The following is a 16,076-nucleotide window of genomic DNA, read 5'->3' on the forward strand; positions in this document are numbered from 1 at the left end:
CCGCAGAGAGGGCTCTCTCGCGCAGCACCGCAAGCCGAGAGGGAGTCAGGAGGAGTCGGTACGGCCCGTGCTCGCAGAGGACCGTGCCCCACCCAGCGCTGGGATGGGGGGGCCTGCGTTACACCCTCACAACCAAGCGAGGTCAGCCTGGCATGCTCGGGGCGCAGCTGGAGGAAGTAGGCGCGGAGAGCAGCCAGCCTGTTGCTGGGCGGCGGCGGCGGCGGCGGCGGGGGGGGCTGCGCACAGCGAAGTGGTTCTGTAACACGCAGGGGGAGGGGAGAAATTGCTCCGACTGGAGGTGTAGCCCCGCCGAGATCCCACTCCTCGTCGCAGCGCTGCGGCCGCAGGAAGCGGGTGGAGGCGAACCGGCCGCAGGGGAACCGGCCTGTGCGCTATTACGTCACCCCCGCCCCTCCCCGCGGCGGGGAATTTCCCGCGGGGAGGAGCGGCCAAGGTAGAGCCAGGAACAGCTGAGCCGGAGCAGCAGGAGAGCGCGGAGCTGCCGCCGCCGCCGAGAGTCCCGGGCTGAGCGCGCGTGCGGAGCGGGCACCATGGCTGGTAAGTGTCCCCGGTGCGCCGCCGGGCGGCCCCCGCCGCGCGGAACCCCGCCCTGGGCGCCCCGCGCTCGCTGCCTGGGGCCCGCCGCCCTGCAGGGCTTCCCTGCCGCTGCAGTGCGGTGAGCTGTCGTGGTACACGGGTGGGGTTTGCCGTGCAGGCTGCGACCCCTCTCGCTGCTTCTACGCGTTTAAAAGCCTCTGAAACCCCGGAAGGACGCGGGGAGCGAGAGAGAGAGAGAGAGAAAGACACTGGGTTGTCTGGGGCTGCCTGCAAATAAAGAACCCTTTAAGCCTGTGACTACCTGCCTAACTTCTGTACAACTGGGAGTGAGCTGGGCTGGCGTGTCCTCACCCAGCCTGGGCAGGGCTCTGGGCTTGGCAGAAGGTACCTGCCTTCCATTCGTGCCGTTGAGAAGACACCAGCTGCTGCCAGAGTCTTGACTGACATTATGACATTATCTCCCAGTGGCAGATTTCTGAGTCTGACATGGCTGTTCACCCAGGGGCTACTGTGTGTGCAAGCTAACTAACGATAGCGTCCCCAAAACCCTTGTAAGAATATGACTTTAGTGTGACACACAGGAAGAAGTGAGGTGGGGAAGGAAAGAATTAATTTTTGTTGTTGTTGTTGATGAAGGGAAGTAGCAGTGTGAGAGCTGGTTGATGGGGAAGTCTATTCACATGACATGTGAGTTTCGAGTGTGTGGTTTTTGTGAGAGTATCTATAGAATTTACCAGACCAAATTCATCGTGGGTATAAATGGCAGCAATTCTGTTGACTTCACTATAGTTGTGTCCCCAACATTTTAAATTCCTCTTTCCAGGATAAATCGTTAGGAAATCGAAGAGAATAATATTGAACAAGTGTAAAATATACACAGAAATGTGCCTGTCTGTTGGTGTGTTTTTGCAGCAGGAAAATAATATCCTTTCCTGAGGCAGTGGTTATTAACAAATGGTCATAATATATTAAGGCAGAGAGACTATACGCTGCCTAAAGTAATGGGGAGGAGCTTCCACATAACTAACTTAAATGAAGCTTTTAGTTGAGAGCTTGTCACAAACTTTACACCATGTGAGATTTTCTGTGGTAGAGGAACAAAATTAAATAATCAGTTTATTTAAACAATAAATTATATATAAATTGTTTAAATATATATATGGCCAGGTAATTTCCTTGACATAGATGGGACCACATTTTCAGACTAGGGTACCTAAAGTTAGGCACCTAAATCTGGATTCAAGCAATTAAATATCTGAGTTGGCCCCAAAATCCCTGTTAAGATGCCTAAAATAGGTGTTTAGGTGTCTAATTGTGAACGCTCACATTTGAAAATGTGGCCCCAATGTTCCATTTTGTTTGCAGGTGACGTATATAGGGAAATATAATAAGCATATTGTTTAAAGGACAGTTACATTCACTTTCCCCTCAACCCTCACATGATAGAAGGTGGGAGAGCAAGGCTGGTTATTTGACCAACATGGACATCCTTTAACAAAAAAAAAAAAAAAAAAAAAAAAATTGTGGTGGCATGGGGGTTGGGCCTGGTTTAGGGCCTCTTGTGAGAACCTGTCCCTTACATAGAAATGAGCTCCATCCACTGCTCTGACATCTGCTCACATCTGGGGTAGGAGTGGTGGGCACTAACCCCCTTTTCAAAAACTTTTGGCTGTTTTGCTTGGTTGAAGCCCCTCCTGGGAGCCACTGTTTCTTCCCTCCTTTGATGCTTAACACCTGGGAGGAAGGCAGTGGTTCCTACCCTGCCTTACCCTCCCATTAAGCAGATTTTTTTTTTTTGAAGGGGGCAGGGAGGGAGAAGGAAGAGAGTAAATGCCTGCCAGCTGCAGGGACCTTTGGAGGAGAGTCTCCCCTTTCTCATCAAGGCAGCCAAGAGACTGCCTGCTCTGCAAGCTGCCAGGAGCCTAGGCTCCTTCTTAGCTGTCATAGCTCGGAATGGGATTTTTTCCTGCTGTGAGGATGGGTACTCCCAAAGGATCCTAACGTGTCATTTTACCCCTTGAAAGGAATATAACAAAGCATTTAAATTTTAAAAATGGCTGCCATATTGGACAGTTGCTGCCCCTGATCGTCATGGCTTGTGGCAATCTGAGTGTCAAAGGTAGAAAGCTGCACTTTAAAGCAATCACTCAGAACTTGCCTCTCTCAATAGAAAATCTTCCAATTGCAAAGGTTAATGTGACCTGAAAAGCCCCAGTTGTTTAAGTAGTGTGTCTTGGCTCATGCATGCTTGCAGTGAATTATGAGGACCAATATATATTGCACATGAACAGGTTGTCAAAATTTACTCGTGATTTTTGGCTACTTAAATGTTTAGGTGTCCACCTTAAAGGGACCTGAGTTGTTTACAGTTCCTATAAATTGTCTCAAGTTGAGCACCTAAAATCTGAGTGCCTCCCTCCCCAAATCACTAGTCACATCTGAAAATCTTGGCCTATTTTTCTTATTCTGCCACTTAAAACTGTATTGCTAAAAAGGTGACAGTCATGATTTTTAGAAGCAATATTAAATCCTTGTGTGAGTAGCCCTTAGGTGGCCATAAGGAACGAGTTAGTGAACAAACATAACATTTGAATTAGTTAAAGAAAATGTTAAAAAGATTCTGATAACTTTCAAAATGGTTCATTGAAATCTAAAAGAGAAATGAATCATTGTTCAAATATAGAGGCTAAATTTACAGTATAATTCTCAGATCTGGGGAAGACATCAGTTGGCTAATGTCAGCTTATTGCTCAACTGAATCCAGTTCACATCAGAACAGGTCATGGCCAAAATCAATTAGTATGAAAATGAGAGGCAATATCACAGATTTGGTAGCCAAAGGAATCCAAAGTTGTAATTTAGTTTCTCTTGGTGAAGAGAAGCACTTGCATGCCACATCCTTTCAAAAGTTTGTCCTCTGGAATCTTTCATGGGGATTTAAAATTTTTAATTTTAGAGCTGGTTGCATTAATTAGAGAGGTTGCTGGGAAGAAAAGTGTTCCCAAACCTATATATGATTTGTGAATGTCTGCTCAGTCAACCATTGCCCGTGTGCATGTTTGATCTGCTCATCTAAATACTGGCTCTTAATCAGATAAATCAAATTATTGAATTCACACATTTTTAAAAAACGTATATTGTATTTTGGAGCAGATAAGCTGAAACAGTACATATCTATCTCTGTTATCTGCAACTAATATATTTTCAACTTATTAGTAATTGGTGAAGGAATTTTTCAGCAGGGGAAGTTCTTAACTTCCTAGTATTTACAAGCTTCTCTTCTAGTTACTATTCTGTAATGTCACATGACAAGAAAGAAGTAGTACATGAAGCAGTTGTGCCTCTAAACTACCTCTGTTTAGAAGGTGCACAGTTCATGAATGCTTGGGTAGAGGGTTGCTCGTTCTGAATTAAGAATGAATTTGCACTTGTTTTAGGTTGCATCAGAATGTTTTATAGTAGATCTGTGATCAGTACTCCTCCCTGGCCTGCTGTGGGGGCAGCAAATGCTTAAAATTTAAGGCCTAATTTTTCAGACGTGCCCACTGATTTTGGGGTATGCAGATTGGGGCACCTGGTCCACAGATTCTGAACAGGGTATCTACACGTGAGTTGGAAGGGCAGAATTTTCCCACCAGCGCCACCATAATGTCCATACCTAATGTACCCCACTGCATTGGGATTTTGTGCAGTGACTTTGCATTGTTGATAGTCAAACTCCCACCACTCTGTGGCCCGCCTCCACCTCATTCACACACTCAAGATACTGCATCAGAGTGCATGTGCATAGAACAATCCCAAGCTGAATGCCAGAATTGCGGAGTCTCATGACATTGACTCTTCACGCAGCCTGTTCCCTCTGTGCGGAAGAATCTGTGGCTCTGCTAGCTGATTCCATGATCCAGTTGTTTTTCCTGCAGTGCATTGAAAGATGCATGGTATGTCACAGCCAACTTCCCTTCGTTCTTCACCTTTCTGTGAACTCATCACTGAGGTACAACCAGACTTCCCAGATAATTCAGGAATTCCACTTGCAAATACAAATCCTTCCTTCAAGACAAATATTTGCACATATTTCTCCTTCTCTATTTCCATTGCACGTCTTTGGGCATTAGGTATTCGAGTTAAAGGCAGAGCCATCCAATCCTTGAAAGCCCTTTACAGTCACAGCTGCACTTTTGCATCAGCTCTTTGGCAGTCATGGTAAAGAACCCGCTTCTTAATGGTAGACAGGGAAATCAGTATTTGCTTCCATATTTTAGTTTTAATTCTGTTGGCTTGTTGCGTATCTAACTGTCTATGCTTTCTCAGTTTGGATATGCTTTTTTTGTCACTGATACAGAATCAAGTCCCAGATCTTGAATCAGTTTAACTTTCATTCCTTGCTGTACTCACATTGTCATTGATGGTTTCACTAGTTTCTCCCACTCACGTCATCAAGAATTTACCTCTCATTTTCTTTAAATTATGTATTGCAGTTTTCAGTGCATTCCTGCAAATACAAATGCAATACCATAACGAAAAGAGAAATAGGCATGCTGGGATACAGAGCACAATAATCCTATGGCCAATAAACATAAGTACAAATGAAACTATTAGTAGTTCCTTTAATATGGATTTGTAGGTTTTCTTCCATTTCGATTTCATGTCTCAGTAGTTGACTAAAGGTAATTAAGCAGCATATTACTCTTCCAGAATTAGTCCTCGTTGCCATTGCAAGAATGTCTGTCTGCTTTAGACGTAGTTTATATTTCTTCTACTCTTAAAAAGTATGTGTTTCTGTGTGGAGGCCCTTTGTCTGTGTGAGTGGGGATTGTGAAATAGTCTCAGCTGTGTTGCTTTGGCAAGAGAACATTAATTTACAGAAAATGGGGACAAGGAATGGATGTCTAGTATTACTACAAAGAGTGATGATTTTCAGTCCCCGTGAGCTTTGGTTCACACAAACCTTTTTGTGTTTCTTGTCTACCTGGTGCCGCCTTTAGTAAAGCTGTAGATGATAATTTGGTTCTTAAAGAAAGAAAATCAAATTAAAATTAAGTTTAATTTCTAATCTCTGGAGGTTACTGCGTCATTGGGTTCTGCTTTCCCACAAGCACACACCTACTGTTAAGCAGTGGGGGTGACTTAAGTAACCTTTATTTCAACCACAAATTAAATCTACATAAAGACAATTGAGGCCTGACTTTTAAAATGCAGTTGATATAATCAGTGAGTGAGACACTAACCCTTTCAGATGTCTATATTGAAGGTAAAATTATAGGTTAAAGTAGAGATATTAAAGTCCTTGAAGCAATTGCTATAAAACACAGTCATAACTGACAGGACTCTATATGGCTTTGACAGGTGAAGTGGGTGGGTGGAGTTGTGGGCACATGTACGTATATTTGCACGCACATGTGTGTATATCTATATCTCCTAAGTAACATGATGATTAGGCACTTTATAATTGCCTAGATAGATACTCATTTCTTTATTTTAATAATAATGCTTAGCACATCTATAGCAACTTCTATCTATAGATCCCAAAGTGCTCCACAAAAGTGTATATCTTTATCTCCATTTATAGATGAGGAAAACAAAGCACAGGGAGATAAGTGATAATGCCCAAGGTGATATAGCTGCTCATTGGTAGAGCCTCCTGACTCTCTGTATGGTGCCCCAACCACTGGACTATGCTTGTGAGAAAAGTATAAGTAGTTCTGAGTGTGTGAGATACATTTGCACACAATTTATGGGGCCCAATTCTGAGAGATGCTAAGAAACCTGATCTCCCCATTGAAGTCACTCCCTGTGTTGCTTCTGTGGTTTTTGTTTTTGTTTTATCATCTCTGTTTCTATGATGTATTCTCTTCTCACTAGTCATGCTTCTTCTGTCCAGAAGACAGCATGTGCAAAAGCATACCTCAAGAAGGGGCAGAGCTTAGGAAAGGGACAACCCTTTTAAAAGAACAGGAGCCAGGATGATGGCCAGCATGTATTGAATATGTCCACTTATTTTCTGATGTCATTTCTAAAGTTGTCAGATGTTGACCTGGACATTCACTGGCTGGAAACTGGCATATTTGGTTACTTCCATTTTATGAGAAGTTGGCTAAAAACAATGTTAAGGCTTGTTTTGTCATTCCAAAAGGTTTCGGCAACAAAATATGAAATAGTGGAATCTTGGAAACTAGAGACATGAGACAAAATTCTCTTTGGTTCAGCTGATGGGTACACAGATGTAAAAATGTTCAGATTACTGGGGAACTTTTTGGTAACTTTCCCCAATTTAGAAACATCCAAATTGTCTCCAGCCTTGTTCATAGACTTTAAGGCCAGAAGAGACCATTAAAATCACCTAGTCTGACATTTTGCATAATACAAGCCAAGGCACCTCACCAGTGGTTCCTGCATCAAGCCCATAGCTGCTGGTTGAGCTATAGCATATCTTTTAGAAAGACCTCCAGATTGATTTAAAGACTTTTCCCCCACAGCCAGCAAAAGAACTTCTATGCATATCACCATTCCATAGCTATCTATCAATATAAAAGTAAAAGTCAATAAGCTGTCATGCAGATGGAGTTCTTCTTTTCTCTTACACATTATTCTTTCAAGAGCTGTTGTGTCACTTAGCTTACTCCACTTTCCTGTTCTAGGAGATAAGTGATTTATAGTAGTCCAATAAGACATTTTGGGCCCAACAAATCTAGTAGGAAATGACATTCTTGTGAATCAGTACATGCAGGCTTTGAGTTGGTGAGTCCCAATATTAGCCATAGTGGCAGCAACAAAAGGTTTTAATAAGAAGTTAATACTGAAGTGTATCTCTCCCCAAAAACTCCTATAGAACTGTCCAAAATGTATGTGGGAAGGAATGAGAGGATCTTCTATCTCTTTAATGTCTACTTTGGGTACAACAATTGAAGTTCTAACATTGTTTTGCTGACATGCTATAGGATCTTTGCTCCCAAATGTATTTAACTGTGTCATATTACCATTGCTGCTTCTTCGTAATGCACATCTAGCTTGTCTGTGTAGAATGTTGTTTTTTATTGAGCATGAGGTGTAAGTCAATGCAGAGTTTGACCATGTGTGTGTTCCAACTAAAATAATTCAGCTTCTAAACTAAACCTTTTATTTATTCATTTTTGCTTCTCCAGTATTTGCTGCTCACATACCACTAGACTGTTATGTCACTGCTTGACTGGCTAGCATTTTCAGTGCTGTTAGTGAGGGTAGAATTCACTGTAGTTAGACTTAAGTGGAGCTGAGGCCTTGTCCTGGCCCTCAGCAGAGGGTGAATATTACCCTGAAAAAAGTATGTAGACTCCTGCTAAGTCAGGATCTTTCCAAAGCCTTAACTAATGTCAGCCCCACCATCTCCTGAAACCCATTCCCTGAAAGTTGCCTTCTCACACATTGGGCCCTTTGACAGCTTCCCAGTAGCCTTTACTAAAATCTTGTGAGAACCCTTGGTGCTCATGCTGGCTCCCGTGGGAGGTGGACAGCTCAAAGTATAGCAGTGCAATTTCTGGGTCCACAGGAAAGAAACTGAAAGCATTAGGGGATTTTGCCTAATTTGCATAGAACTTATTGCTTCACTGCAGTAGGAGCTAAATCAATCGATTCAGGGGAAACACCTTCATTTTGAGGGGACTTGCATTCAGAAAAATTACTATAATTTAAAAGTTCAGCCATTCCCTTTGACTAATGATCTGTTCATTTTGACATTACAAAATAATCTTTCAGCAGACAGGCCCTCACCAGTGTCTAAGAGAAACTGAGCTCCATGGGGAGGGAACCTTGCTAATGATTATTTATATTACAACAGTGCCTAGAAGCCTCCTCCTCTGGGGCTCCCATTGTGTTCATATACACAGTAAGAGACAGACCCTGCTCTGAGGAGCCACCAGTCTAAATATATAAGACAAATGAGTGTGAGAGAAGATTTATCATCACCCCCAATTTCACAGAGTGGGAACTGAGGCACAGATAAACTAAATGATTTACCCAAGGTCACAAAAGATATCTGGAGAATATCCAGGAGTAGAACCTAGATCCCGATCCAGTGCTTTAACCATAAAGCCATCCTTCCTTTTGCTTTTTAAGCTGTATTGTATTGTAACCTTAAATATTTTCATTTTCCTAAAGGTGGGTCTGAACCCTGCGTAGAAATATTCGAGCAACCCAGGCAAAGAGGCATGCGTTTCAGGTACAAATGTGAGGGAAGATCAGCAGGCAGCATTCCAGGAGAACGCAGTACCGACAGCAATAAGACATATCCCTCTGTAGAGGTAATACTGTTGTTATCCATAATTATTTTTTTCATTGCACCATGCTGCAGGTGTGCATGGGACTCTATACAGTAAATAAGTGGCCTGATTCTCCATTCTGTAATTCTGCTTTTTTGTTTGTTTTTTTTCTTTCTCTATCATAACTTCACTGAAGCTGATGAAGTTACAACAACTAACATAACAGAGTGGAGAATAAGCCTCTTGGTTCCTACTCTGCAAAGCTTACAGTCTAAATTGACAGCAGTCAGACAAGCTGCAGAGGAAGGTAACAAGCCAGGGTGATGGAAGGAAGGGACACCGAGTATGCCTACTTGGTGGCTTGGGTTGTTCAGGATGGATTGGGTTTCTTCTTAGCTTTTTGTTTGTTCTGGGTACTTGCATAACTATGTTTTTTAACAATTGAGGGGGAATTAACTAGAGGACTAATTGCAGGTTCTGAGGAGGGTTTTGAAGGAGGTTGTCTGGGGTACAGGGTTTGGGAAGGGTGTGCCAGCTGCAGGATGTAGCACTGGAGAAGGCCCAGAGGTGCTTGTTGCAGATGGGAACAAAGGGAGCCTGGGGTGAGGTGAATTTGGGGGAATGTAGGGATCAAATAGATAGATACATATAACCAGTGATTCGGAGGTAGAGCTGTACAGAGCCTGGAAAACCCCAATGAGGAGTCTGAAATTGAGGTGGAAAGGGATGCAGAGTCAATAAAACAGTCGAGAAAGGGGAGTGTTGTGGTCAGAACAGCAGGAGAAGATGATTTGGTAGCTGCATTATAGATAGATTGAATGGTAATAAGGTAGATGTCAGGAAGATAGGAGAGAAGAGATTCACAGTAGTCTAGGCAGGACATGATCAAGGCCTGGACAAGGATTTGGGCAGTAGAGATGAAAAGGAATGGATGAATTTTGGATCTGTTGTAAAGGAAACAGCTCCAGGAGTTAGCAACAGCCTGAATGTGTGGGATGAAGGAACATGAGTTTTGTGAGCCTGGGAAACGGGAAGGGTCACGGAAATATCTGCTGTGATGGAGAAGGGAGGGGAGGACTTGGGGAGGTAGATGAATTGCAGCTTTATTGTGTTGCTTTTAAGTTGATGGTGGGACATCCAGGAGTAACTGTATCAGGGCATGCGGAGGGGAGAGGTAGATGTGGGAGTCATCAATAGTTGAAACCATGAGTGGGGTTAAGATCCCATCGGGGTAATATATAAAGAGAGAAGAGGGGGCCCAAGGACAGAATCTTATGGCATACTAGCGAAGAGGAGAAAAGGGGAGACGATGGAGCCTTTAGGCAGACATTGAAGGAGCTGTCTGAGAGAGAGGTGGTGTGCCAGCTGCATAAAAGCCCCTGGAGATGAGCAAGAGTTGAAAAGGATGGTGTGTGGACAATGGGGCTGAAACAGCAGTGTGTAGCTCCACATCACAGATCAGAAGCAGTGCTATGAAATGGAACCCTGTCCCTGGAGCTCTGATTGGCCAGGGAATGAACAAACAGGAGGTGCCAGCCTCCCTCACTCTTTGACTGATTAAAGAGCTGGCAGGAAATCCCACCCTGTCTGTGTCTTGTTGGCTCTCCTGCAATTGGAGAAGGGAAAGGGACTCTGTGGGCTGCTAGAGAGGGCGTGTGGTGCTGCAGGGACATAGCAGGCTGAGTCCAGGGAGCAGCCTGAGCATGTGGCCCCTGTGACCTTGAGCAGTGCTGCACTTGAGGATCAGCCAGAGCCCGAAAGGAAGGAGGCCCCTGATCGTGTCTGAGAGAGCATGGTGGAGATGGTAGGTTTGCTGCTCAAGGTGACTGTTGCTAACAAAGCTGTGTGTGTTACCAATAGCAGTGTTAAAGTGATTTCTGGGTGATTTCCTGCATCCCAAAAGGCTGTAGGTGGGATTTCCACTCCAACGCCAGGGATGGGAGTTTGGAACTGACTATCAGCAAAGAGAACCAGCCTCCACCATAGGTGGAAAGGTCCAGGAGGGCGAGGGTAGAGAGGAACCCTGTGGGTTTAGTGAGAGCAGTGGGGTGGAAGAGGTGAAAATCTGATTGCAAGAGTAAAGGAGAGAGTTAGCAGGGAAGGAAGTCAAAGCAGGAAGAGTTGGCTGCATGCTGAAGGGCTTAGGTGTGAAGAGGAGGTGGGGGAAAGGAGTAAGTATTTAGAGAGTTCGGGATTATTCTTAGGGTAAGCAGAGACCGTGACATATCTGAAGGCTGAGAGAAAAGAACCAGATGAGAGAGCGAGTGAGAGAGAGCACGAACGAGGAGGGAATGAGGGAGGTTTCAGAGTATTATGGAGACCAGGATCAGACAAAGGGTTGGAGAAAAAGACTACAATGAATGCTTCATCCTCAGAGACGGGGTGGGGGCGGGAAGAAAATGTTGAGGGAGGAATGGAACAGTTTTGAGGCGGGGGAAGTGGAGGAGGAGAGCAAGTATCACAGTTAACGTACACCCCTTAACATATCTGTCAGATATGTTTTCAAGCTGTTACTTTCAATCAGTTTAGGCCAAATTGTGCCCTTAGATTCACCCACGTAACCCTCACTGACTTCACTGGGAGCTATCTGCCTGAGGGCAGAATTTGGCACACATATCTGAAGCACACTGGGAGTTAGGCTCACAACTGTCCTAAAAAACCTATTGGGAGTGGGAGGTTTTGTGCAGCTCCATGCACAGTGTGCTGATCATTTTGCCAAAGGCTCAAGAGGGTCTTTTCTCTTAAAATGGTCGTATGGCTCAAAGCTGTAATGATAACGTTATAGGTCCTGTACAGCATACTTTACTTGGGAAAAATCTCCTGTTGCTTCAACAGATGGGAATCTCGCCTGTGTAAGGGTTCGTACCATTTTTGGATCAACTAATGGGCCTAATCCAACTCCCATTGAAATAATGGAAAAACTCTCATTGATTTCAGTCTTGAATCTTGCCCTTCAGTGGGAGTCCCTGTGTGGCCCTGAATGCGGAATTGGATGTATTTGTAATGAAAATTAGGCATGGTAATAAAATATACCTTGTAATGTCAGGGCAAAATGCACCCCACACAGAGTGCCTGCATGAAGCTTACGCAGCACTTTAGGCGCTTTGCACAGGGGCAAATTTAGCTTCTAGATCCTGATGCAAAGTCCATTGATCCAACATAAATACGCCCACTGACTTAGTGGGGCATTGAGTCAGGCCTATGGAGAGTTCTCTGAGTCGAGATTAGAGGGACATTGTTTTCACAACAACATGGAGTAGAAAGAATTAAAATGTAAAAGAAATCAATAGTTTGACAATGACCAGTGAATTTCTTGACTACAAACCTCTTGTAACTTAGCCAGGCTGGTTAATGATGTGATTTATTTTTCCAAATAAAAGCCTAATTCTTTCTGGACATTTCAGATATCTATATTTTGTCAGACAAATGGCTGAAATACACTATATTTTTATTTGTAATTGTTCCATCTCTGGCTTTCAATGTGAAATGAATGGTAATTTGATGAAACAGCCTCTGAATTTTCAGGAGAAAAGGATTGGGTTTTCATTTCTAGTGCAACAATTAAGACAAACTGTATTCCCACTTATCCATAGGACCTTGTCAGTGTCGCCTGTCCACTGTCCAGAATTATGCAATCTTTTAGAGCGATGTGATTTAGAATTTAAGTGTATTTCTCCTTAAATTTTTGCAGGTTCTGAACTTTGATGATAAAGTGAAAGTAAGGATTACATTAGTGACAAAGAATGAGCCCTACAAGCCGCATCCTCATGACCTGGTTGGAAAAGACTGTAGGGATGGCTACTATGAAGCAGAATTTGGACGAGATCGCAGAGTCCTATCGTAAGTAGCAGTGTTGTTGAGTTTTAGACTAAAAATGTCAGTGATGTGCTGGAGAGGCTCTCGGGGGGTCAACCAGATTTTAACCTTTGTTAAAATCCCACCACCAGATTGAAAGGACAGTTGGAATGATTTCCTTGCCAGAGCTGGAGTTCTCTCCCCTCTGTGTATTCTCCTAACCCATCCCTGGCACCCTACAAAATATTTCTGAACAGAACTGTCTTTTTGCCTTTGGAATATGCTATTTGTTTAATACCTTATTTAGTCTCTTCCTTTCCCATCCTCCTGCCTCTGTTTCTCTTTCTTTCTTTCTTGACTTTCTTTCTCTTTTTTCTTTCCTCTGCATTTCCTATTAGGCAGCTCCTAATGCCCACCTCTTGTGGGCTTGACTTCTAGCCCTTTCCCACTCTATGCACTAAAATGGTCAGCCGTGAAATAGGTAATGATGATACTTAATTTGTCATCATTAGAATCAACACTCTCTAAGGAGATTAATGGAGTTTAGGAGAGTAATAATAATTTCATAATAATTGTTTCAGGCTTCTGTAGGCTCAGGAAGACAACTCTGCATTGATTAACACAGCATTCACATTTGGAAGGTTATCTTTGCAACCACAAGGCCTAGAAACTTACCTTATTTTTTAAATGAACACTTATAACACTAAATGTCATGCAGGCCCATAAATAAATCAAGCAGGCCAGGTGTTTGGAGACAGTGGATTAGAGGATCCTAGCATGGATATCTCAGCCCTTCATCATTCTAAAATACATTATTGTGTGTGTGAGATTTTGGAGAGAAGACAAATACTGAGGCCCTGTCTGTTCAGCATGGACATTAAGGCCCTGAGACTTCTGAAAATCAGGCCTCTTTCAGAAAGTACTGAGCCACCTACTCTCTGAAAATCAGGCCTCTTCAAAGTGTCTCCTATTAGGCACCCCCAAATCACCAGTTGCTTGTGAAAATCTTGGCCTAAATTTGTTGACAGATATGTACCATCATAAATGGGTTAGCTATAGCTAAAGATAGAAATAAGATGATTGAAAGGGAGAAAGTAGCTGGAAAAGAGCAGTGGGCTAAGAATTGTATCCTGTGAGACTCTGAAGAGGAGTCTCAGCAGCAATGGAGTTACCCTTTGAGCCATATTCAGCCCTGGTGTAAGTAGGCACAGCTCCAATTTAATGCTGGTATAGCTACTCATTAGGGTGTTATGAACATTTCAGTTAACTGCTGCATGCAAGGGAGTTGCTAACAAACATATCTATGCCATGTAAGATGAAGGTAAGAGCATAACCTACTGTAGGAGGTATGGACTTTGGTCGTTTTTCCATAGAAGAATTCACAACTGTGTCTGTTCACTCCTTATGGTCTGTAATCTTTGGAAGTTGATTATTGCTCTTGAGAAAACAAAATGTTTACAAACTAGACTGTGCAGAGTGGGGAGGCTGGTGAGAAAATAAAACTAATACACCAGGATCCAGACTGTGATCTGTTAAACTATGGTTAGGGCCTTCTGCAGCTATCCGGGCAGGGACAGGATTTGTCCAAGAGTGACTATACTAGTGCACGTGACTATCGCTGTGTTAAGATTTGTACTACCCTGCTTTGATAATATACTGGTTTTAATATGTCTCCCTTTATTTTCCTCTCCCTCCTTCCCCCACTTCTGTTTCCCCTGCTCCTTGTCACGCAGCTGGCACTGAAGTAGGGCCGCCTAATTTTGCTGTGCATTCATAGAATCGTAGAATATCAGGGTTGGAAGGGACCTCAGGAGGTCATCTAGTCCAACCCCCTGCTCAAAGCAGAACCAATCCCCAATTAAATCATCCCAGCCAGGGCTTTGTCAATCCTGACCTTAAAAACTATTAAGGAAGGAGATTCCACCACCTCCCTAGGTAATGCAGTCCAGTGTTTTACCACCCTCATAATGAAAAAGTTTATCCTAATATCCAACCTAAATCTCCCCCACTGCAACTTGAGACCATTACTCCTTGTTCTGTCATCTGCTACCACTGAGAACAGTCTAGATCCATCCTCTTTGGAACCCCCTTTCAGGTAGTTGAAAGCAGCTATCAAATCCCCCCTCATTCTTCTCTTCCACAGACTAAACGTCCCCAGTTCCCTCAGCCTCTCCTCATAAGTCATGTGTTCCAGTCCCCTAATCATTTTTGTTGCCCTCCGCTGGACTCTTCCCAATTTTTCCACATCCTTCTTGTAGTGTGGGGCCCAAAACTGGACACAGTACTCCAGATGAGGCCTCACCAGTGTCGAATAGAGGGGAATGATCACGTCCCTCGATCTGCTGGCAATGCCCCTACTTATACATCCCAAAATGCCATTGGCCTTCTTGGCAAGAAGGGCACACTGCTGACTCATATCCAGCTTCTCATCCACTGTAACCCCTAGGTCCTTTTCTGCAGAACTGCTGCCGAGCCATTTGGTCCCTAGTCTGTAGCGGTGCATTGGATTCTTCCGTCCTAAGTGCAGGACTCTGAACTTCATCAGATTTCTTTTGGCCCAATCCTCCAATTTGGCTAAGTCAGTTTCTCTTTCCTGCTCCAGCCCCTCTGCTCAGCTGCAGTGATGTGGTCACTAGCCAGTCCTTTTACAGTGATACCCAAGCATATTTCAGAAAAGGGTGAGACTTTGTACGTTTTGAGTACCCGTTGGTTAAGGAGCTTTTAGTTTAAAAGTCCAGTTTGGCCCACAAGATGACTGGTACTTGATAGTTATGAATAATCTACAGCAGTAGAATAATTGCAGTCAGTTTTTATGTAGCAGATAATGTTTTTGTTATGTATTTAATTGACAACTATAATTTACAATGCTCTGATAGTACAACAGGCAGAGCCTAAAGTGCTGTGTGCTTAGATTGCTTTCTGAGTTGGCGTCCTACTTTCTCTAACTCCCTGTCTGCATTACAAACACAACTGGTTACAACACAGTTGTGCCCCTATTTTGTAGTATGGAGGGGACCTTAACCCTCTCTCCAAATTGTTCGAAAGTGCTGGGCTGTCAAATTGTAATTTGGGGACATGATCCAGATCTCATCTGTACCACTGAAACATGCTTTAACTGTGTTTGGGGGAACAACTGTATTCTATCCAGGTTTCCCCCAAAACAATTGCATTTGTAGTGTAGACAAGGCCTAAAAAAATAGTCCCTATAAAACAAAATGATACAGCAATAACAGTGCAGTCTAATATTCTCTGCAAACCCTAAATACTGGAAACCAGAATTGGAACCAAAGTCATCTAATTAAATCATGAGACAGCACTGCATTTTTTTTAAAAAATCAGAATTCAGTCCAGTTAGACAAACACCTGTCTGTGATGGTCTAGAATGATCATACTTAGTCCTGCCATGAGTGCAGGGGACTGGACTAGATGACCTCTCGAGGTCTCTTCCAGTCAGTCTTATGATTTTATGAAATGAGGCTTATATTAGCC

The 16,076-nt window shown here is 43.4% G+C and overlaps 1 protein-coding gene across 1 annotated transcript in view; it reads left to right on the forward strand.

Annotated features, from left to right (window-relative positions):
• Window positions 1–316: 316 nt before the first annotated feature.
• REL (REL proto-oncogene, NF-kB subunit) overlaps window positions 317–16,076 on the forward strand; it is a 41,079-nt gene continuing 25,319 nt past the window's right edge. The window contains exons 1-3 of the mRNA XM_084624875.1: window positions 317–558; window positions 8,692–8,834; window positions 12,484–12,632. Coding sequence (XP_084481001.1) covers window positions 552–558; window positions 8,692–8,834; window positions 12,484–12,632 — 299 coding nt within the window. The 5' untranslated portion in view covers window positions 317–551. The remainder of the gene's footprint in view (window positions 559–8,691; window positions 8,835–12,483; window positions 12,633–16,076) is intronic.

This window comes from Lepidochelys olivacea (assembly GCF_965140295.1).
Source record: "Lepidochelys olivacea isolate rLepOli2 genome assembly, chromosome: 3".
Lineage (NCBI taxonomy): Eukaryota > Metazoa > Chordata > Testudines > Cheloniidae > Lepidochelys > Lepidochelys olivacea.